The sequence below is a fragment of the Trachemys scripta genome, chromosome 19 (assembly GCF_013100865.1).
Source record: "Trachemys scripta elegans isolate TJP31775 chromosome 19, CAS_Tse_1.0, whole genome shotgun sequence".
Classification (NCBI taxonomy): Eukaryota; Metazoa; Chordata; order Testudines; family Emydidae; genus Trachemys; species Trachemys scripta.
Window position 1 is genome coordinate 5,034,219 of NC_048316.1, and position 22,457 is coordinate 5,056,675.

General features: G+C 44.8%; 1 protein-coding gene across 3 annotated transcripts in view; it reads right to left on the bottom strand.

Moving 5' to 3' along the window:
- The window catches only part of PLCH2 (phospholipase C eta 2), a 249,475-nt gene that overhangs the window by 51,665 nt on the left and 175,353 nt on the right, over positions 1 to 22,457 (bottom strand). For all 3 annotated transcript variants that reach the window (XM_034753316.1, XM_034753315.1, XM_034753314.1), the window contains exons 6-10: positions 22,036 to 22,129; positions 12,150 to 12,353; positions 10,386 to 10,506; positions 6,031 to 6,202; positions 365 to 472 (exon numbers count right to left, since the gene is read on the bottom strand). In XM_034753316.1, coding sequence (XP_034609207.1) covers positions 365 to 472; positions 6,031 to 6,202; positions 10,386 to 10,506; positions 12,150 to 12,353; positions 22,036 to 22,129 — 699 coding nt within the window. The remainder of the gene's footprint in view (positions 1 to 364; positions 473 to 6,030; positions 6,203 to 10,385; positions 10,507 to 12,149; positions 12,354 to 22,035; positions 22,130 to 22,457) is intronic.

The window sequence follows — 22,457 nt, forward strand, 5'->3', positions numbered from 1 at the left end:
GTTTTGATACTAAGACAGACATTTAGACAATTCCATTTTTGTGAAAAATGTTTGAAAGTTTAGTTTTCCTCCCAAATTCCAATGCAGATCAACCATATTTTGAAGCCTTGAAAAGTTGCCATGAAACAGATTTGTCACCCTCAGGTCAGCTCTCTCTCTCTCTCTCTCTCTCTCTCTCTCACACACACACACACACACACACACACACACACACACACACTCTAAAAAAAAGTCTCACAAAGTTTGAGAACCCTATCGGCCTGAACCTACTTTCACATTCCAGACCCCATATGAACTCAGCATTCATCCCACCACAGTGGAACAGGTCAACATACATTTGTACTCATGTATCCATTTTACTTACATCTCCATTCATTAGTTTGCAGTCATCATCAATCTCATCAGCACTGTCCTCATCAGACACTTCCCCTTCCTCTGCATCATCACTAATGGTGGCTGGAAGTTTCTTGCCCTGGAAAACAAAAGGATTAGACAGGCAGGTCAACATGCATCTCTTGGTACAATGAAAGGAAAATGATAATGTGTAACTGGAGACATGAGAAGGGCTGGGAGTCCAGACAGGTTTTCTGGGGTCTGTGGAGTCCATATATCATGGGTTCAATTAAGTTTCAGGTTGTCAAGTGACCCACTCAAGAACAAGAAAGGACTCTCCTTTAGTCCATATTGTAGGGAAGAAAGCGTTTCACCTCCTTGGTCCTTTTGCTGTAATCCCAAGGTGGACTGAACTAATGCAAGAAACCTAGTCAGGAAGAAAATGGTTATGAGGAGAGCTGCTGCTAGGGGCCAGATTTTCAGAAGAGTTCAGTGTCCAACCACTCCAGAGGTTCTCAATGGGAGCTCATGCACGGTGAGCAGCTCTCATGTCTGGCCGTGGAATCTCAGATCGAAAAGGGGACAGAATCCTTCATTGGTGAGTGGACATGGCTTGGAAAAGCCTAGCTTCCTTCTCACATTACATATACACCTAGGAAAAGAGTACTGCCCATCTATCCTGCCTGCCCAAAGGAGATATCTTCCCTTCCATTGCTGCCCATCTCCCTCTCTTTCCTCCAAACCTAGCTGCTACTGTCCCTCATAGTAGCGGCTATGAACCACCTCAAGCCAGAGTGGGGACTCCAGATTTCATAGTATTCTTCTATGTGTGCCCCACCTCACAGAGCAAAGGGTGGCAGAGGGGAATGAGCCTGAATTACAGCTTCAGGCAGTGACCTGGACAGATGTTTGAAAGTCTGAAAGTGACTTGGAGCTTTTTCCAAGAACGGGTAGAATCCTGGAACCTTTCAGAGCCTTCTGGACTAACAGCCATCACTGCTGCTGAAGGGCAGGATTTAATGGGGGCTTAAATCTCCTCGACGGATGCGATCACAGTCAGCAGTAGCTGAAATTGCAGCAAAAGGAAAAACAGGAGCTGGTGATATTATTTAAACAGCTGAGTTTCCAGCTGCCCTGTCCATTCAGTCCACACAGGAAAGAGATTTCATTTCATCCGAAAGGGCAGTCACCGATATTTGCCAGCACAAAAGCAAACTCAGCACATACAATTAAACCAGTTAATCAGTACAGCCCTAGCAGAAACTCTTTGACCTCGTAAGAAAATATTCACACCACGAGAAACACAGAGTGTGCCAGCCCAGGGCCCCAGCATTTCTGACTCTACCAGAATAGCAGCATAGGTAAAGTAATTCATATTGAAACTGTGGACATTTAACAGGTAAGTAATATCAGCTGCAGTGCGATTATTCCTGAAGACAGGTATTTATAGCCTTGCTGAATCAGAGCAGGGCAAGCAGCATTCATTGCTGGATCAGTTTGAGGTGAAGGCTTGGTTTGAGACCATCATGCCACTCTACGACAGTTCATCCCCTGCATGAACCATTTGTCTCATGAGAGTCCTTGCACTTCTTTGGTATGGGGTAGGTCAGAAATGCCACAAGGAAATCTTTTTAGGGCATTTCCACTTGGGTATGAAACTTGAAGTGAGAAGGAGGTGAAGAATACAGGGGATAGAGAAATAGAACTATGGAAACAGGTTGCCCCAGGGTTTTTTCAAACTTCAAAGACTGGCACAAGTTTTGAGTGGTCTCTTAATTGATCTAAGCCAGGTGGCCATCCCAACTCAGAGAGTAGCTGATTGGACCCTAGCTCATCTCAGTCCCAGGGCACTCACCACAATATTTGCACTCACCAGTGTCTGTCTCTGCTTTATTCTGTGTTATATTAGGCCTGGTCTACACTTAAAAATTAGATTGACCTACCTATGTTGCTCAGAGCTATGAAAAAATATCATGCCCTGAGATCTGTAGTTAGGTTGACCTAACCCCTTGTGTAGACGTGGCTTGACTGATGAAAGAATTCTTCTGTTGACCTAGCTACCGCCTCTCAGAGAAGTGGACTTGCTACATCAATGGAAAAACCCCTTCCATTGGTGTAGGATGCGTCTACACTATGGCGCTACAGCGGCACAATTGTGCCGCCGTAACATACCCTTAATCCCATTTGTTCTGGTTTCATTCCATCTCTAAAAACATCCTTGACATTTCCAGTGGCCCTTTGGATAGATTAGCCTCTAATAAATTAAAAGCAGCTGAAAGTTATTTCTTGTTAGCAGGTGCTTAGGAGATGACAAGATTTGAAGAACTTGTGCTAAGTATCTAATGGACTCCAATAGTCTTGAGATTCACCTATTGCATCTGTTAGGGAGATGCCAGTGTCCTGTGCACCAGAAATGAATCCCAGACCTACGCAGGTTCAAAGAAACAAAGAAAACCCCCATCTTTGAACCATGGAACCAGTTCAAGAATATGGCAGGCAACGCAAGTATAGCACAGGGCACAGAGAGGTTTTAGTTAACTAACAAACAGCTGTAAAGTTATTTGGATTCCCAGGATAAAAGAGGTGCTAAAAACCCATTATTATTCTGGACTTGAGAGAAGGAGAAAGGCTCGCAGAATGGAGTGAGGAAGGCTGCATGACTGCATTAATATTTAAACCTCCACAAACAAAAATGATTTGGTTTTTAGTGTTTGGGGCCTGCACTCAGCACCATGTAAAATGAACCTCCCTCATGAGCTACACTGGAAACCTACCATCAAACATTTAGAGTAGGGTAAAGAAAAATCATTTCTATTTCAACCCTTACATTGCTATGTTTGACTTGCCACCTCGTAAATCTAAGAACATACATGGACTTCAGGAGACTTTGTTTTTATACATTTCGTTTTTCCAATAAAAGGTGCAGAATGGCTGTTTGGATGCACAACTGGAATCTACTGCCAGTCATGGCTAGCATCCTACTGTGCCTCTGCCCTGTTACGTGCACGACACGTAGATAACAGGAACCCAATCGGGAATGAAGAGACAAGTTAGCCAAGCACAGAGGTGAAAAAAATATACAGTTGATCCAAGACTGGCCCTGCCTCCCAAGGCAAATTTTACAGGCTACATCACACATGACATTAGCTCTTGATTGATGCTGGAAGGATTCCACAGAGATGTTGAATTTAGCTGCAGTCAATGAGTTATGTATCTAGACAGGTAAAACCGACTTTAAGCAGCGACTATTTCCAGTGCCTTAAGGAAGAGTCAGATGGAACAGCCCTGGCTTTGAAAAGAACTAGGGACCAAATACAAACACTCCTTTCAACCAGGCAATGGATGCTGCTTTGCACATCTTCATCCAGCTGCATAGGTAAGCGCGATATCCATGCACGAGGGGCGAAGGAGTCCTAGTTTGGGGAGTGGTTGGCCTAGGTGCCTCAGTGGGTGAGAGAGAGAACCAGGAGCTGACCCCAGAGCTCTTCTCTGGCTCTAACATTGCTTAGACCACAAACCTTCCCTTCAATGAAGCCTTCGGTCTGAAATTGCCTCCATACAACACATTTGTGCAAGGCAACAGCTGTGGGCAGTAAGTCACAAGGGGCAACTGTCAGCTTTACCCTGTACGATTTACCACCTTAGATTCTGTTTCAGAAGTGGCGTCAGAGGTGGTCACAATCACCCCCTTCACAGATTCCCCCTCTTCTGCATCCCACCCCTCCACACATAGGCCATCCTTAACAGATCAGATCTGTTTTCATGGGGGAGGGCTAAAGCACTCGGAGCCCTCTTCAGCAAGAGAAAACACACCCCTTCTCCCACAGACGAGCTCCTCTGAGGGGCACCCAGGTACTCCTTAAGCTACCGTGAGCAAAGGACAGATGTTTGACCCTGGTGTTCCAATGAAGCCACGAGACCTGCCAAATTAGCACCGTTCCCTTTCATCTGGACTGTAAGAAAGCACATACAATAGACCTAAAAGTTTAAGACATTTCCAAAATGAGCCAGAACAGCTTTGGAGGTAAGGAAAACTGTTTACATGGAAAACACCTCACTGAAAGTTTCACGTCAGTGCGTGCATTACTGAGCCAATAGATAACACAGGCTCCCCTGAAACAGCTACACTTCTTTATATTTAACAGGTTCTGGACTGGAAAGATTAGAGAACAGCTCTTATATTACGTCAGCCTGAGGGCCGTTCATGCCAGTTAGGAACACATCCCTCTCACTGGGTCATTAGCATTAAAAGCACTTACGTGCTCCGCCCTCAAGGAAGCAGAAAAGACATCAGCCAGAGTCTTGGTGCAAGAAAATACACTTACAAACAATTTGTTAAAATAATTTACAGCATGTGCAGGTGCAGTGAACCAGGTTTCTAAATCCTATAACCCTGTCATCTCTTATTTATTTCCCCCCCACCAAAAGATACCCAGAGGCACCAGAGTCAACATCACAAACTAACGGCCTGATAAATGTTAGCTCGTATAAAACACAAACACGCACATACAGGTGACATCTTCCAATTCACAGAAGAGCAACTTAATATCTAAGTGAGAAACCGCGATGTTTTGTGCAAATGTAAAATGAATACAGAAAGCATCAAGCCCACAGTGAGAGCCAGTCAGACATATTTACCTTCACTTGGGTTAAAAACAGAACCTCCTAGTTGAGTTGAGTGAACGATGCTCTGATCGCCACCCTACCATAGCAAAGGCAGCAGGGGGTGCAAGGACAGAGCAACAGACACTCAATTGCTCACTGATATAAGGTGATGGGGAGGGTGCAGAGGGATGGCATGACAAGTACATTCAAGTCCTTGTTCCTACCGTCCCCACTAGCTGTGTTTCATCTGGGTCAACATCTGGGTTTTTACAAGCCTTACATGTGAGAAAAGCTGTATCATGTATTAGGAGTAGAGCTGGTTGAACTTTTCCAAATTGCAATTTTCTGCTGACATTTTTTGGTTGAAATTTCAGTTTTCAAAACTAAAAAAAATAATTCAACAAAAAGTCGACAAATTTTTCAGCAATGTCTGGCTGTCGGTGCTATGTCAGGGGAAGTTCTCTTAAGCCAGATCTACAGTTTAAAAACAAAACAAAACAGATTGCTCTTCAGTCCCACTTGAGACGGTGGGATGGATATTTTTCCACACCCTTTGTACAGTTGGCAGGTCCTTCCCACACAGCCTAGTTGCAAAAATGCTGTCGGTTCAACTGCAGCTGAGAGCTATTTTCGAAGTGCACTCCAAAGACAGGGCCCATGGAGCTTCCCTAGGCACAGCCATAAGAAATGGCAGCTTTGAGTCTCTCCGCAGTTATCTGGTAGTAAATCAGTTCCAGTTATGGACACAGCCATCATCTGACGGTGAGTCTAATATCACAACCTCTTGGGACATCTGTGCCCATTTTCAGTCCTTCCCAGTGCTAGGTGCTGAGCTTCTCCCACAATCCAAACCCAAGTGTGTGGCTCAGAATCCAAAACCAGACCCCAGTGTGAATAATGGTTCCTCTAGAGAGAGGAACCAAAATCCCAGGTGGAATTTTGAGCGATTTGAAATCTGGATCCAAGTTCCGTGACTTGAGAGGACCTCTAATGAGCTGATTCAAGTGAAGCTGCAAGGGGTTCATAGCCCAAAAAGAGCTTAAAAACCACCAAAGAAGAGGGCTAGAGAGCAAATACAAGCAGGTCTTTTACCTTCACTAATATCTTTCCTTTAAGACTTTCTGGGGAAGGGAGTTTGGTGGAATCCTCATTGCGCACTGCAGACAGGTCCAGCTTGTCCCCTAGGATTTCGATAAGATACTGAGCCATCTTCTTCTGCTGGAGAACACTGCAGTGGTTCTCAATGGATAAAACAACAGGATACCTGGAAAAGAAACAACCAGGAATCATCATCTGCAGAGTCAACTTTTTACAGAGCTGATGGAGAAAGAACCATTTGAATCCAACCAATTCAGCAGCTCAGTCTGACTAGGGACAGTTACTGATACTCTCATGGGTTTGACTCAGCCAACCAGGGCACAGGGTAGTGTCCTGTTACAGACCCAAAACTAATTGCAACCTCTCGGCATATCTTGATTTTCATCTCTGGGGATAACGTTTGCTTATGTGCATCTCACAAAGCGGTTCGGTGGAGATTGTTCCTGGATTTGAGAGAATAAAAGCACTATAGAAAGTGTTATGTTTAATAGTCACGCATCTAGAGATTTTCATCCATAAATCTACAGATGCTTCTACCAAGGAAAGTCAGCATCATTATCCTGTATTGGGAAACTGAGGCAGTGAGTGGTAAAGTGACTTGCGCAAGCTTTTCTAAATGCTAGGCCAGCATCCTATTCATTTGACCACACTACTAATCATCATACACTTTGGTACAAAGTAATTTTTACTTGTTTTTTTAGGTTTGCAACAAACAATTTCATTTCATTTTTTAAAAAAATTATTTTCAGTCATATTTTACACAAAGCAGGCAGAGCCTCTCATTCCTGCCCCCATAGGATTGTTCTATTACAGTGGTTCCCAAACTGGGGTTCGTGAACCCTGGGGGGTTTGCGAAATGTTACAGGGGGTTCTCAGGAAAAAATTCCCTAATGGCGGACAGAGCTGTCCCTAGGAACCCCGGGCAGCACGGGGCCAGCAGCATGGAGCCCCTGGACCTCCAAGAACTAAGCAAATCAAAGCAAGCATCTCTATCACACTGAGGAATTTAAACTTCAAGATTCCTTATAAGAAATGGAAAGGGAGGTGATATTTTTTGCTGTTTTTAAAATTAAATAGGCTGCTAGTATTGTTTTTAAAATTATTATGAAGAACAAGTTTAAGCTTTGTTGTAACGTGCGTTGTTTGCCTGGACTGCTCAAGACCTGAATGCTTGTGTAGGAGGAACGCTGAGTTGGCTTTCTAAATACCTTCATGATGTTTCATATCTGATATTCCTTGATGAAACACAGGAGCTTTGTCTTATAACAGGCTTATTCAAAGTGATACAAGCTACGAAAGTGAGCTTGGAAGAGTACTGCTATTTTCATAATGTAATAAAAATACTGTAATGATATATAATAATTAATACTAAATAGTGTGTAATAAGCATGTCATAAAAACAAATTTTATATTTCCAAGATCACAGCTTTTATAATTTATACTCAGGTAAAGGAGAAAATCCCTGGAAATATTCATTTTTAGGAGGGGATTCGCAAGATGACATTTTAGTGAAAGGTGTTCACAGGTTGTTAAAGTTTGGGAACCACTATTCTATTAAAATGCTTACCATTCGTCTGGTCTCTAACAGCCTCACCTTACTCAGAGCATATTTCATTGTCTAACAATTGTGTAATAGCTACAGGAATCGTAAGTAGCTTGTTGACAAATACACAGGCAAATCCTAATGGTGCCTCATACTATTCATGACCACAGCAGAGCTCCAGGCCCATTTAAAAAAATAGATATGAATCGCTCTTCCGAAGACAAGACATTCAGAGGTGATAAACAGTGAGATGGAAAGTCCCATAAAAAATGATGGCAGCTCAATAAATGCAGTATGAAATACCACCCAATTTATCCAGCACAGACATTCACAGGTCTTATAATCAGCCACCTCACTATATAAATGGAAAGTGGGCAAACCAGAGCCATCAGACAATATTTATATGACACCATTCATTTGGACGTTCTTGGGGATGCATGCTTCTGCTAACAGATCAGTGATCCTTGGATCAGTTTAAGTCAGTGAGAGCGTTTCTATGGACTTCAATGAGCTTTGGACCATGTCTAGAGTTCTCCCATTTTTTTCCAAACTGGAAAACACAGACAGGTTTAGGATTTGGAAAGATTAATTCCAGACTGCTCCCAAGGGTAACACTGCACCCAAACGGGAACAGCATCAAAGCTATGTGGACCACCTACAACAGCACATTGTTACTCGGAGAGCAGGACTCCATTTGAAGCGAAGCTCTAGATTATTGTTAAGTAAAGACCACCGAAAAGAAACACACACACACACACAGCTGGAACTACTGCCAAAACAAGTTCATTATCAAGGTCTAACAACCTAGACAGCATCCCGTAAAGGGCACACCTTGGAAGCCAATCAATTTCCAGCATTATTTTTCATTTTCAGCATCTATTTTTGGGTCCTTCTGGCTGAAGGCTGGGAAATCACATCGCACTCCTTAGAACTCGTCAATGAGGATTCATAGAATTTTGAAACCAAGGTGATCGGCACTATATATAAACCAAAGCTAGATGGATTCCTGTTTAGCTTACAGGTGACACGATTCTGGGACAAGTGCAGAATCCAACACACAAAGGGATTATTTTTTTTAAAGTGTGATTTCTAACACCGATGGTGGGATACAAGTGTCTGCTCTGTCAAGTGTCAAGCCCCTCAAAGCCCTGCATTAGAAGGAGAAATTACATTTTGACTTGGACAAAAAACACACAGGACAAACCTCCAGACCGGTAGCTAATTTGAGCTCAGCGCTTTTGCCAAAAGCTTGCTTCTTAGTTTGATTTTGCACCAGTCTGTACTGTCCTAGGAGATTTGCACTGGGGAGGAAAAGACCCATAAGTCCCAATGCCTTTGCTTTTCTCTCGTAAGCCAACTGTTGGTCCTTACTAAGAAATAAATAAATGAATAATTAATGGTAACAATGTCACAGTTACCCCCCAAAGAGGCATCTTTCCTTAATGGCACTAGGAGTTACCAGCATTTTAAAGGCATTTTGGAAGGTAACTTTCTTGCCTTCTGTTCTTTTGTGTCCCAAAACCCTCTTGCAAACAGCTGGGATTTTTCAAGTCACCAGCATGTACAGTAAGGTTGCTTTGGCTGAGATGTCAGAACAGCTTAGCTCTATTAAGGATGGCTGACTGGCTTCAGGGCACACTTAGGGACCTGAACCAATGCTCAATGAAGTCAATGGGAGATTTCCAATTGACTTCAGTGAGCTCTGGATCAGATTATCAGACCCTTAAAATCCCTAGCAGATCTGGCCAGCACATGTTTGACAAAACTTCATTTAGACAAAGCCAAAACGTTTTGGAGAGCTGTCTGTTTTGACAGGAAGGTTTTTGGGAGGGAGGGAAGAAAGCCAAAGAGAGTCTCTCATACTTTAGGCTAGGTCTACACAGGGGGTGGGGGTGGGTGTCGACCAAAGATACGCAACTTCAGCTACGGGAATAGCGTAGCTGAAGTCAGCGTATCTTAGGTCGATTTACCTAAGATACGCTGAGGTCGGCAGCAAGTCGACCACTGCCGCTCCCCCGTCGACTCCGCTTCCACCTCTCGCCGTGGTGGAGTTCCAGAGTCGATGGCAGAGTGATTGGGGATAGATTTTATCGCGTCTACTCTAGACGCAATAAATTGATCCCCAATAGATCGATCGCTACCTGCCAATCCGGCTGGTAGTGTAGACTTACCCTTAGCCTAGTGGTTTGGGCACTGGCCTGGGAGGTTGGAGACCCCAGTTCAACTCTGAATCAGATAGATGCAGGACGCAAAACTCTACTCGGAATCAGGTAGAGCAAGGACTTAAACCAGGTTTCTCGCATCCCAGGCCTAACCCCCACATGACAGAGAGACACCAGCACACAAAACTGCCTTCCTGAATCAAAACGCTTGGGCTCTGATCAGAAAATGGACATTTTGACACTATTCCATTTTGCAGACACGTTAGAAAGGTCTGGCTTCCCTTCTAGCGCGGAAGGAAAACAAGTTTTGAAACCTCCAAAAACTGCTGCCAAATGGCATCAGCACCCACGGGCTTGCTCTAAAAAGTACCGAGTAAGGGCTAGTATCAGCAGGAACCTCCTCCCCTAATGCTCTCTCCACTGAGGCACATCATGCCCTCCAGTGAAAAGACAGATCTGTGGTTGGTGGTATATGGGCTGAAAACATCCGCTGCCTATAAGCTGAACACCATGAACAATGTACTGGGCAGGAAACATGACACTGCACACATTGGCGCTTCTGCAGAGGGGTGCTACCTAAACCGGGATCCAGGACCACGCAGCCAGGGGATACCACAGGAGCTAGCAGCAGGCTGGGTACGTACTCATTCTTGATGAAGGCATATTTGTTGATGGTTTCAATCACGTCTTTGAAGAGTATCTTGGAGGTGAGGGTGTATCCATGGTGGACAATTGGCTCGCCATCTGGCCCGTCCCAGCAGTCAACTGCAGAGGGAAAACAAAGGTCTCATTTATCTTTAGATCTTAGGATCATAGATTATAGCCTGGGGGTGGCCAAACCATGGCTCGCAAGCTGCATGCGTCTCTTTTACAGTTCAAGTGCGGCTCGCGGAGCCTCCCACACTCTCCCTGTTCTCCACTTACCAGATGGGGGGGCGGTGGGGGAGTCCTGGGATCTCTGCCTTGCAGCAGGGTGGTGGGATAGGGCCTTCTGCCCAGCGAGGAGGGGAGTCTCAGGGATTCAGCCCCATGCAGCACTCCTCCCAGGACTCAGGATTTCCGCAGGAGTGGGGCTGAAACCCTGAGCCTCAGAAGGTGCATCCCAGCTCTTGAACCTCTGAAGATTGTTGTATGTGGCTCAGCAAGTCTGGCCACCCCATTATAACAGATCATTCAGACAGACAGACTCGAGCCCATTAAAAAGAGAGCCAGAGATTTTCCTGGTACTGGGCGCATCTTGCCGAACAACATAACCACCCATTACAGTAGTGTCATCCTACCAGGAGTGACTTGGGGCCATGCCTCTGCGAAAGGTGCTGAGAACCTGCAACCCAGCCACAGCACCTGCTCCCACCATCTCGCAGCTGAGTGCAGGCTTGCCTCCCCCCAGCCTCATGCGTGTCTCTCCCTATAGGTCGCTGAGCGGTTTCCTCTGCAGGCACTTGCTTGCCATGAAATTCTGTTGTGAACAGATGACCCAGATCCCTTCAGTTGAGAAAGCCCCAAGCAAAAAAGATGTTCTTTTGTGAGAGCGTGGAGGAATATGTTCCTGGGGAAAGATATTAAAGCATAAAAATCCCATTCGGATTCAGCACTAGAATAGAGAACAGATTCTCAGCAGAGCTCCTCAGGGTAGCAGTAATACCAAGATCTAAGCACCTCTGTCCCTCCTGTGAATTCTCCCTAGCCTTACACACACCTACAGGCATACTTCCATGTGATGCTTCATTCCTGAGAATGTGTTATCACATCCACAGACCTCGACTTGAGCAGGCTGCCATATTTACTTCCTGGAGACTGACCCTCTATATAGTGGTCAAGACCTTGGAGACAGGGACAACATGGGTACTGCTACCTAGAGGATACTAAGCGAATAGACTCCACGATGGATTCCCCAACCACAAATTACAAACCCACTGCAGAGTGCAAGGGTTGTCACAACATTTTTATAGTGTGACGCCCTTTTCCGTACCTGGGACTCCCTCCCACTTAGCAACATGGCTGCAAATCCCTGGCTAGCATGTATGTGCACCAATGCCCTGTACGAGATGGAATCAGAACGGCTCAGCATACATCACAAGCCCTACGCAGCGAATGGAGAACTAGCCTAGATTAGCTTTGGGAAAAGAGCCTTCTTCCTTAAAAGATGGATTCATAATTTTTTAGGAGTATAAACAACACTGACCTCAAGCCTCTTCCTATTGCTGTGTCCTGGAAAGTGTACCAGCGAGGAGGCTTCTGCTGTCATAGAAGCCCTGTTTTGCCATTGCTTATACAGGAAATGCACATTGTGCTAAACCTTTCCCCCAACCCATTTACTTTGTTCTCATGATTCTTATCCTAAAAGACAAGACACACAAACTGCGGAGCCTCCTGATTACCTCACAGTTATTCCCTTCTGTCTTTACCTTCCACGCAGCGGCAGCCAGACTGCAGCACCCAGGCATACATGTCCACCCTAGACTGAGACATCAGCTGATCCCCCATGAGGTAGGTGTTATGGGAAGAGGTGATGAAGTAGTGGCTCAAAGGCTGGGTCATGTCCTGGTTCACCTGGTAGTGTTCTGGATTGAAGATGTCCCCCGACGGGCTCCGTGTGTAATTGGTGAAGCCTGTAGGAAAAACCGATAGGCCAGCATCAGTGTTTGTTGTTCTGTTTGAGAGCAGAATGTGAATCAGAGATTGCTCGGTATAAATTGTCCCTTATCTATATTCTTCCTCTTTCCCAGCACACACCAGTCTGACACAAACACCTCTGCACCCCATCTGCTGTGAAACAGTCTGAACACCAAATTCTCATGAGAGCAGTGGTGAGTTTTCCTTTTCCAGGATGGAGGGTTTGGACTCTCTCCAGGTCTAACGGGCTCATTGAGACTCAAGAAAAAGCAAGCAGAGAAACTGGGAGGCCAAGATCACCTAATTTCATGGTTCAAAAATCAGCAATCAGAGAGAAGCCAAGGTCATACAGCTGACAAAGTCCTATTGAATTATGCAGGCTAAACCTCGGCCACTGACCATTTTGGCAGCCTATCAGCTTCGGCTCCATGCAGACAACATTTCTACAGCCATCAGGCCAATGACCCCCAAATGGCAACACCAAGTGGTTCCAATCCCCTGACCTGGGGAAAAAACGGCCCCAGTTTAAGAGAACTCCTGGTTATGTTGGTACCGGAGATGATGGGAACTATAGAAGCAAGACCAAGATGCTCTGGTTCTTTTCCTACATGATGCCTTTCAGAAACCCTTACTTTCCTTTGCAAAGCGATAGCTCTCTGATGGGAATTACTGAGCATATGGGTCTGTCTAAACAACGAGACAAATGCACCCACTTGGAGAGCAATCATATCTGCATTTATAATGTGTAAATGAAAAGGTTATTCATGCTTTTCTGCTCCCTCTGTGTTTATTCCCAATGTCCACTGTTATTCTCGGAGGTCACCAGAGATGGTGCTGCGAAGCTGCTAACCCCAGAGGAAAGGAACTACACGGCAGACAGATTGTTAGGTAGAGTTGCTAGGCCTTTCTTCTCCTATAACCCTACTGAACAGGCTTTTTAAATGCTCCATTTTGAGGCCAAAAGCTTAGCAGGATGCAATAAAGGAATGAACATTTATACTGATAAGAAGAACATTCAGAGTTTCAAGAGCAATGATTTTAAGATACATTTTGGAAGGAATATACACCTCTCTACTTCAGGGCATGAATCCTATTGGGGGTTAATGGAAAACCTTCTTCAAGGGCAGGTGAGCCCATAAGTACCAATGCAGGATTTCTTGCACCTTCTTTGGAGCATGTGGTGTGGGTCACAGTTGGAGCCAGGATACTACACGAGATAGACCCCTGATCCTCGGATCCATTTGATCCAGCCTGGCCGTACCTACGAATGTTGTTCGAATCCCACTGAGGGGAGTAAAACAACAGCTCAGAATATCCCTCTGCACTCCCAGAAGGGTAACACGTCGTTGCTCTTGCCGTCTTTCACATACCTAGAAATTGCCAAATTAGACTACACCCAAGGTCCATCTAGTTCAATATCCTGCTCCAGGTGTGGCCAGTACCAGATGTTTCAGAAGAAGGTGCAAAAAACCCCTGCAGTACCATATTTGGGGTAAAATGTCCCGTACATTAGGTCTCATCCTGGTCTCTAATAATTAGAGATTGGCTTAAACCCTGAAGCAGGAGCTTCAATATCTCTTCCAAAAAAATGTTATGAATTAATTGGGATAACTCTGGCCAAAGGGATTAGAATCAAGATGGAGATCTTTCCTCCAAAAGGTAGCCAGTCCAGGTTAGGTGTTACTAACCTGATTCAGCTCAGTGTTACTATTAGACTTAGAATGTAAATTCTTCTGGGCAAATACAGTCTTTTTGTTACATGTTTGCACAGCACCTAGCGCCATAGGGCCCTAGCATCTCAGTGCTAGAAAAATATAAGCAATACATCATAACAGCAATGATAGGATAGGTGGCCTATGTGACACAAAGTTAGCTGGGCAACAGAACTGAAAGCCGTGTGAAAGTAATCTGGTTTTATGTCACAGTATTAATTCAGACCAGGTTCATTAAGGCTTGTGGTACTTTGGCCTACAGTTTCGCTCATCATTCATGACAGAGTGTATCCAGGTTCCATTTGGGAGACTAATCCTAATTCCTACCGAACAACTGGGTTATCTCCACGACTGACTTCCGACAATTCATGTCCTCTATGGACAGTATATGCCACAACTGACTCATGATCTCCAATACAGTAGCAGCCAGCTCTATGGAGATTTAATTAGACTAGAAAAGCTGACCCAAATGTCAGATTTGGAAGTGAAAGGCTGCAAGTCCGAGTTACAGAACTCCTAAGTATATTGCTCTATTAAGAATCTGAAACTTATCTGGCACAGTCACAAATTCTAGCATTCCATCCAGGGCAGCGGATGCTTTCTCTCTGGCAAACTCACCATAAAGCTACAAACAGTTGATAATTGGTCTTAAATACAGGTCCAGACACAATATACAAGTTTATAAGTCTTCCATCAGCCTGTCCTAATATTCCTTTTACTTTTCAGTTGCGGCTTCTGTATCTTTTCAGCTCTCTGATGCTGCTTGGTCTAGCTCAGGGGTCGGCAACCTTTCAGAAGTGCTGTGCCGAGTCTTCATTTATTCACTCTGATTTAAGGTTTCATATGCCAGTAATACATTTTAACGCATTTAGAAGGTCTCTCTCTCTCTAAGTCTATAACATATAACTAAACTATTGTTGTATGTAAAGTAAATAAGGTTTTAAAAATGTTTAAGAAGCTTCATTTAAAATTTAAAATGCAGAGCCCCCCGGACCGGTGGCCAGGACCCGGGCAGTGTGAGTGCCACTGAAAATCGGCTCGACATAGGTTGCCCACCCCTGATCTAGCTATATCCTAATCTTCCCAACAGTGCTGCTGTTCGACTTTGTGTCTGTACTTGGACTGTGACAGATTTGTCAATTTTGTTGCTGTAACCTTTGGAGCAACCAGTCCTTAAACGCGTCTTTATGTTCACCTCGAAGGTCTGCGGTTTAAAAAACAAACAAACAAACAAAACAGACCCCAGCATAGGCAGAACTCAAAACTGGCACACGGCTAGAGTCTGATAATTAGTTTTGGGGATGTATTGTTTAGAGTTTGTTTACTGACTAGATTTGATGATTCAGGTTAATTTTATTAAACAGATGCTGGCCAAGGGTTGAGTAGATGGAAGCCTCTGGAGACCTTTGCGTATCAGTGAGATGAGTTTGGGGGACGGTAGTCTCATCCCAGTCCCTTGGGAACATGACAAAGCCACACTACTACTTGGCACATTCAGAGGCCCGCCCAGTCAGGAATCAGATATTGAGAGAGCAGTGTTGCATGTCAGGAGTAAGGGTCATATGAGATTGTCTGGACCAAACCTTGCCCCCCTAATTTAGCAAATCCAGTGTGGGTTCACTCCACAAACAGAGGCAGGATTTGAGGACCCCTCTCTCAGGGGCTGCTGGCATCCTGCAGAGTGCTGTTCCACAGGTGTCCCCTACACCAGTGTCTGAAGTATGAAGGTTTCTGGCTAATTGAGCCATGATTACATAGATGCACTGGCCATTCTCCTACATGCAGAGGGAGAGGAACAGCTGCAGGGGTTACTGTCATCCATGCAGACAGGCTCCGATGCCCAGCCACAGCCAGGAACAACGTGAAAGGATTCCTCTCTTTCCTCCAACTCCCATGAGAGCCTTCCCGAGAACGCCTTAGCCCCCAACCCATCTGGCGTGGCTGTGCATTGGTTCTTGGTCTGCCCTTCAGTAGGAGGGCAGCATGCCTGGCTCCTGCAGACAGACACTTTAATCCCTAACTTTAATGGGCCACCACGTTTCCTCATGTGCACGCTGACAAAAGAGAGGCCAGCACCACATTACTGTCTGTATCTTTGTCAAGCTTGCAGGACGCCGAAATACCGTGGATTGGGCACCATGCCGCTCGTTAGCAGGACCAGGCACAGAGATGCTAACTGAAGAATTAGCTTCCCAAAGCGATGAAATCTTGGTTGATCATGCAGACTCGTCACCTTGAAGGACACGGCACAATGATCCAGGGCATCTTTTAGTATGTCCCTTTTCAGAACTGGGGGAAGAAGGGACTGGAGAAGTAGCTTTGGGACACAGATTTTCTCCCATAGTTGAACTGTTACCTTACATCCCAATGCATGCAGGAGAGAGGATTATTAAAAACCATAACTTCCATCCCAAGTGTTCCACAAATCCCTTTCGTTCACCTCCACTGAAACGCGGCATGTTCCCCATTTGCAACTGGGTCTTAACAGCTCTCCACAACAATGAGGACTTTATTCCCTGGGATCTCTGCTTTGTCATGAATCATTCCCCTGACATCTCTCTCATTAGTCCATAAGCAAAGTGGGGACTATATAAAGATGCTGCTACCTCCTAAATGAATTAACACACTCCCTTGTTGGGGTCGGTCCTGCTTTGAGCAGGGGGTTGCACTAGATGGCCTCCTGAGGTCTCTTCCAACCCTGATATTCTATGATTCTAGTGAAACAATACATCAGTCTGTCATGCAGTTAGAGGACTACCCAGGAAATTAAAACACAAAGAAACAATCATCTGAATCAGCCTCCCAATACTGGCCTTCAAGCTGCAAGGAAAATTAACTTGGGGATAAATTGCTGCAAAAACATTTCCTTTATGATGGTTCTCGCTGGCTTCAAATTCTGACTCTGAGTGTTAATTAAACATGCTTATTAAACTGAGCTGTTAAACACAGGCTACAACCAGAACTTTGGTAGTTAAGTGCTGAATAATCCACCCTGAGACAGCTCTGGAAAGCCTCAACCTAGCCCTAATGCAGTCCCTGCTAGGGTAGGCTCTGAACCAAAGCACGGCTCTTCAACACAGGCTTCACTCGAAGCATCAAGTGATCCCACGAGCACACACACTAAGTGCTGTGCTGAATCAGGGGGTCCTACACAACTCTGCAAATGGACATCAACCCCAACAGGGCACCTCACGTTTCCCCCTTTCCAATGGCATGCAAAGCCAGCCAGTCCAGCCTCCCTAGAAACAAGCCAGACCAGAAGCAAACACTTGTGTAAAAAAAAAAAAAAATTTAAGAGTGCAACACTGTCATTTTAGCTCAGACACCTCTTTACTGGTAAAAACGAAGGCAACAAATGGGAAAAACTGAATTTCCACTAAGGACAAAGTGCAATTTTTCAGATGTTTGTCTCCAGGGGGATTTTATTTTTTCCTGCAAGGAAAATCCCTTCATATGCCATCTTAGATGCCAAAAGTTTCACCTTCAAAACAAAGTCTGCAAGACTTGCAAAAATGTAGTAACACTCCTATCAGAGACAGACAGTTGCATTCAGCTGTGTCCTCCCTTTCCATACAATTCTATAGGACGTATCATGAAGGTTCAAAAACTAAGCTAGGTCATGCTTCTCTTATGGAAGAGTTCTATGGGATGTAATGGAAAAGAGTAACGCTTTTATAGGCTTTCCAATCATCCCATAGCCCAGTGGTACCCAAACCTTTCCTGTCACTCCCCTCTCTTACCAGTAATAGAATCAGTCCATGTCCTCTTCTGGTCCTGCACGGTTGGCTCAGAGGAGTTTGAGCTGAAGGTAGAGCTGGGGGGAGAACTGGGGATGGGGAGGAACTGGGGCTAGAGGCGGAGCTGGACTGGGGGCGGAGAGGAGCTGCGGCTGAGGGCAGAGCTGGGTGGGTGCTCCCCCCCACCCCTCTGTGGGGGCTGGCCTAGGGCCCGATGCATCCCCCCAAACAAACATTCTTCAGTGCCCCCCATCCAGGGGTGCATACCCCACAGTTTGGGGACCACTGCTATTGAATGTAACAGAGAATTCTGTTCCTGCGACAGAGAATTCAAATACCACCTACAGAAAAGGTTCTCATTATCTATTAACATTCTATATATTAAAGTAATTTCTGTGGAACCCAATTGGTTTAATTCCTATTAAACACAACAGGGACTTTTCCATAAGAGTAACTGGGTTAGTACATGTTGAAAGAAAAACAATTGTACACTAATTATTATTATATTGAATTGCTCAGTTGTGGATCTGTGCAGATAAACTGACACCTGATCTTCATTTATTAAATCATTATATGCTTGGTTTGCATTTATGCCACTTGTTTTTAAAGAAAAAATCTCTTTGCTGGAACTGCAAAAATACCAACGAACTACATAGGCTAGTCACACTGCTACGGCTACCTCTCGCGGCGGTGGAGTACAGGAGTCAATGGGAGAGAGCTCGGGGGACAATTTATCGCGATAAATCGACCCCCCGCACTGGATCAACCGCTGCCCGCCGATCTGGGTAGTGTAGACATACCCTAAGACACGGCAGCTTTAGGCCAGCTTGCAAGAGAATTGAATCAGAATTCCTCCTCCAGCAAACCATTACCATAGCTTGAGTAAAAGCAGGAGGCTACCCAAATAAGATCAGCTAGGATGAAAAATCAATCGGATGTATTGCACACTAGCAAAAATAGTACCAGCTACTCTCAGCAAATTAATCACTCTCTCATTCTGGAAGATAGATTTGGCTGCCGAAGGAGCGGTTCTGTGTATCACTAATTGGGCACCCTGTGAACTGCCCTGTTGCTTGTTTCATGCACTTGCTGAAGTTTAAGGCTGAAATTGCCATAATTAGCTAACACTAACTGTGTCCGTCAGCTCTAGAATGAAGAAAAATGAATGCCTCGGGATGCTGTCAGCAGTGTGAAACAAAGACCTCAAGAGCTTGACTCCATTCTCAGGAAAGCCTCCTGTCCCACCAGGTGCTTTATTTTGCTCAACAGCAAACAGTGATCCTACTAAAATCATCATCTCATTCCAGTTCCTACTGGTCAGGTGCCACATGACAAGAAGCCACCACTAGGGAGGACATAAATTAGATCCGTACTTGGCAATCTCAACAGATCGCCAGGAGAAAATGGGCGCTCCAACTCATTGGCAGGGAACTTGCACTGCATGGCATGTAGCCGCACTGGTTTTGGGGGCAAACAGAGGACTTCTGTCTTCAGCACTGTTACAATCCAGCCTCTCTAGCTAGCCCTATTCCAGCTAGCCTTTATAGAGGGCAAGAGAGACCTAACGTCTAGATAGCACAAAGCCACGATAAGAACAACTCTGTACTAGATTACATAAATGAAGCAGCAGCATTCTGAAGTCTAAGGAGGTTATAAGATTATACAACATTCTATGGGGAAAAGAACGTTTAGAGGACACGGGGCTGGCTAGACATGTCAGAGTGGACACCCTAAAGAAGGAACTTTTCCCTGAAGAAGATGCCAATTTAAAAAAGGTAGTGGGGTAACAGGGAGAATGCTTGGGAAACAACAACCCTACACAGCCCCCCTCAGACACTGTCTGAGCAAAAGAGAGGGGCTTTTTCCCCCTCCATCCTTTCTTCAGCCTAATGAAAAATAACTCCTGGAGCGGACACATTAGTCTCAGGCCTGGTTATTGCCCATCCTCAGCAAAAGTCTAGTAATCTGTAAGGTGTGTTCTCAATCCCCACTCCCCAAATATATTAACTATTTGATTAGGCATGCAGTCTCTCAAAATCATGTCATGGGATAAGATATGGGTAAATGAGATGTGTAGATCAGCAGAAAGAATTGCAATAATTGCTATGCCTGCAAACAAGAGTCCTGGGTACACACGACTTGACAGTCTTCTACACATTTCAATACAGGGTCAGGTGTGTATCCTAGATATGCAGCCTAAACAAGACATTTCCCAGACTTACTCACTCTCTCAGCAGTTTTTGACAGACCAAATGCTCAATCATTACCAGGTAGGATCTTATAACTGCAACCAATTATCAATAAAAAGTTGCAGAGAAATAGAGCATGTTTCATCATAAACGCCTTCAACTATCCAAAGTACTTGTTTTATATTTTCAAATCACAATAATAAAGGGCAATGCTCTGAGCTTCTGTAATGCCAGGATCTCAAAGTGCTTTATAAAAGATTAGCGAAGTGAAGCTTTACAGCCTCCTGGGAAGAACAGAGGTCAGAGTTATTACTCCTCCCATTTGCAGGGGGGAAAACAGACACAAACTGATCTAAACCCAAGGTTACGTAGGGCATCTGGCACAGAGCTAAGAGTAGAACCCAAGTCTGACTCCCTATTTTGTGCCTTAAGCACAAGAGCATCTTTTCCACCCATAAGAAACTGTATATATAAAAAGAAAGACAAAGAAATCGTATGGCGTCTCTCTGCAATAACTTCTTAAATGAGGACCAAGCTACTGGTTCCTGTGTTAGACTTCAATTTCATGGTAGAGTAACAACTGTGCTCCAAAATCTCTCACAGCAGCACAACCAGCCGTGAGTAATGTAGCTGTGTGCCTCTTGTCAAGGTGACCCCACACTCTATGCTTTGCCTGGTCTGTGTAAGTACTGTTGCTCACAGGCTTGACTTCTTCATAAGCAACGCTTATAGAACCTAACAGGCAATACAATGTAGTTAATATCTGTGCAATCTGTGTTTTGAGCACAGCAGCAGACTGCATGAGAGTTACTGCTCACACCACTTTTGAGTTTGACGGTAAGAAGGAAGAGAAGTTGTGTTAAAACAGAACGAGAGGAAAGTCAGATGCTCTCCCTCACCCAGACAACCTGGGTTCAGTGCAGGAATTACTCTGGTATGCAGGAGGTCGGATTAGATGATCACAATGGTCCCTTCTTGTCCAACATCTCTAAGTCTCAGATAAGATCAGGCTTATGTCCAATCGCAAGGAAGCCAAGCTGATGGACCCGATTCTCCGTTCTCACACTCAGGTGAAGTGGGTGTAAAGCACAACACATCCCGAATGGAGTGTTTTACCTGCTGTGCTCACTTTGCTCTAGTGTAGGAGAGGACACAAGGGACAGGGCAACAGAGATTTCAGTCCCCAGAGCAGGAGAGACCTGAATCCATTATATAGGGACCATCCTTCATCAAAGACAAAGAGGTGACTCCAGGTATTGGAAATTACCCCATTCATTCAGGTAGAACAGACTGTACCAATTTATACTTGGCCGTTCTGCATTAGTTCAACACAGCCACAGAAGCGGATCCTATGTTGTTGCTTTTTAAAACGTGACTCAAGACCCTTCCCGTACAATCTATTACCAAACAACATTTCCAGGGCCTGACTAGCGCTCCTTGTTTGCTTTTGGAGTTGATGGGACCACCGTGGATAAAGGGGCCACTATACTGAGCCAGGGATTCAGAATCAGCCCTAAAGCAACATGTACCATCTTGTCACCATTGAAGTCTTGTTCAGTGAGAGCCCATCAGCACCGGGCATGCTGAGAGTGCGCTTCTTGGGGCCACATTATTTACCACTCCCATTGTAAATTTCAACAAATGCTCAGAACATTGGTTTTATTAACACTCTAACATTTGTTGTTTGTTGGGGGGGGGGAGGGAGGTTAACACTTTGTCTGGGATTGTCACAGATGCCTAGGGGAGTTAAGTGCCAAATCTCATTGCATTTCAAAAGGACCTAGGGAGAGACTTTCAAAGGCATATATGACAAGACAGGCATCCAACCCCCATTGACTTGCAGTGACAGGAGCCTCATCCCCCTCTGGGTGTCTAACTCCCTTAGGCTCCTTTGAAAATCCCAGCCCACATCAATAACATTAACAGAAAAGCACCCTGTATGCAAGGTGACACCATACAGTACTCATACCAGTGTCAAATTCGAACTAGCATTTAGCCTCCATTGGGCATTTGCCAGAGCAGCAACAAAAAACAACTTACCGTCTATTCCCAGAGCCCCCTGCTTCTTGTTCTCTAAACACGGTTCAAACTGATTGATAATTTCCAGGCAGTACTCCTTGGTCACATTAGTCATCTAGAAAGGAAACAAAACATGAAGTGAAGAACATCTCATTAACTAAATAATCAGCCACTGCTCCCCTAGTTCTCTTCTCTGTATATAGTTTGAGAACTGGCTGTATTTTCCACACGAGCACTAGGATTTTTACACTGTTCACTAAAATTCCCACTCCTGCCACTCAGTGTCAGGTCAGATAAGAATCAGGCAGCTTAGTGAAAAGTTAGTCCCATTGGCAGCTGCCTGATCACACACAATAAAACACAGAGCCCGATTTCTGCTTTGTAGGTCAATTTTGTTTAGTGTTTTTAAGCCCACAGGGCAACCAAACAGCACATGTTTTGCT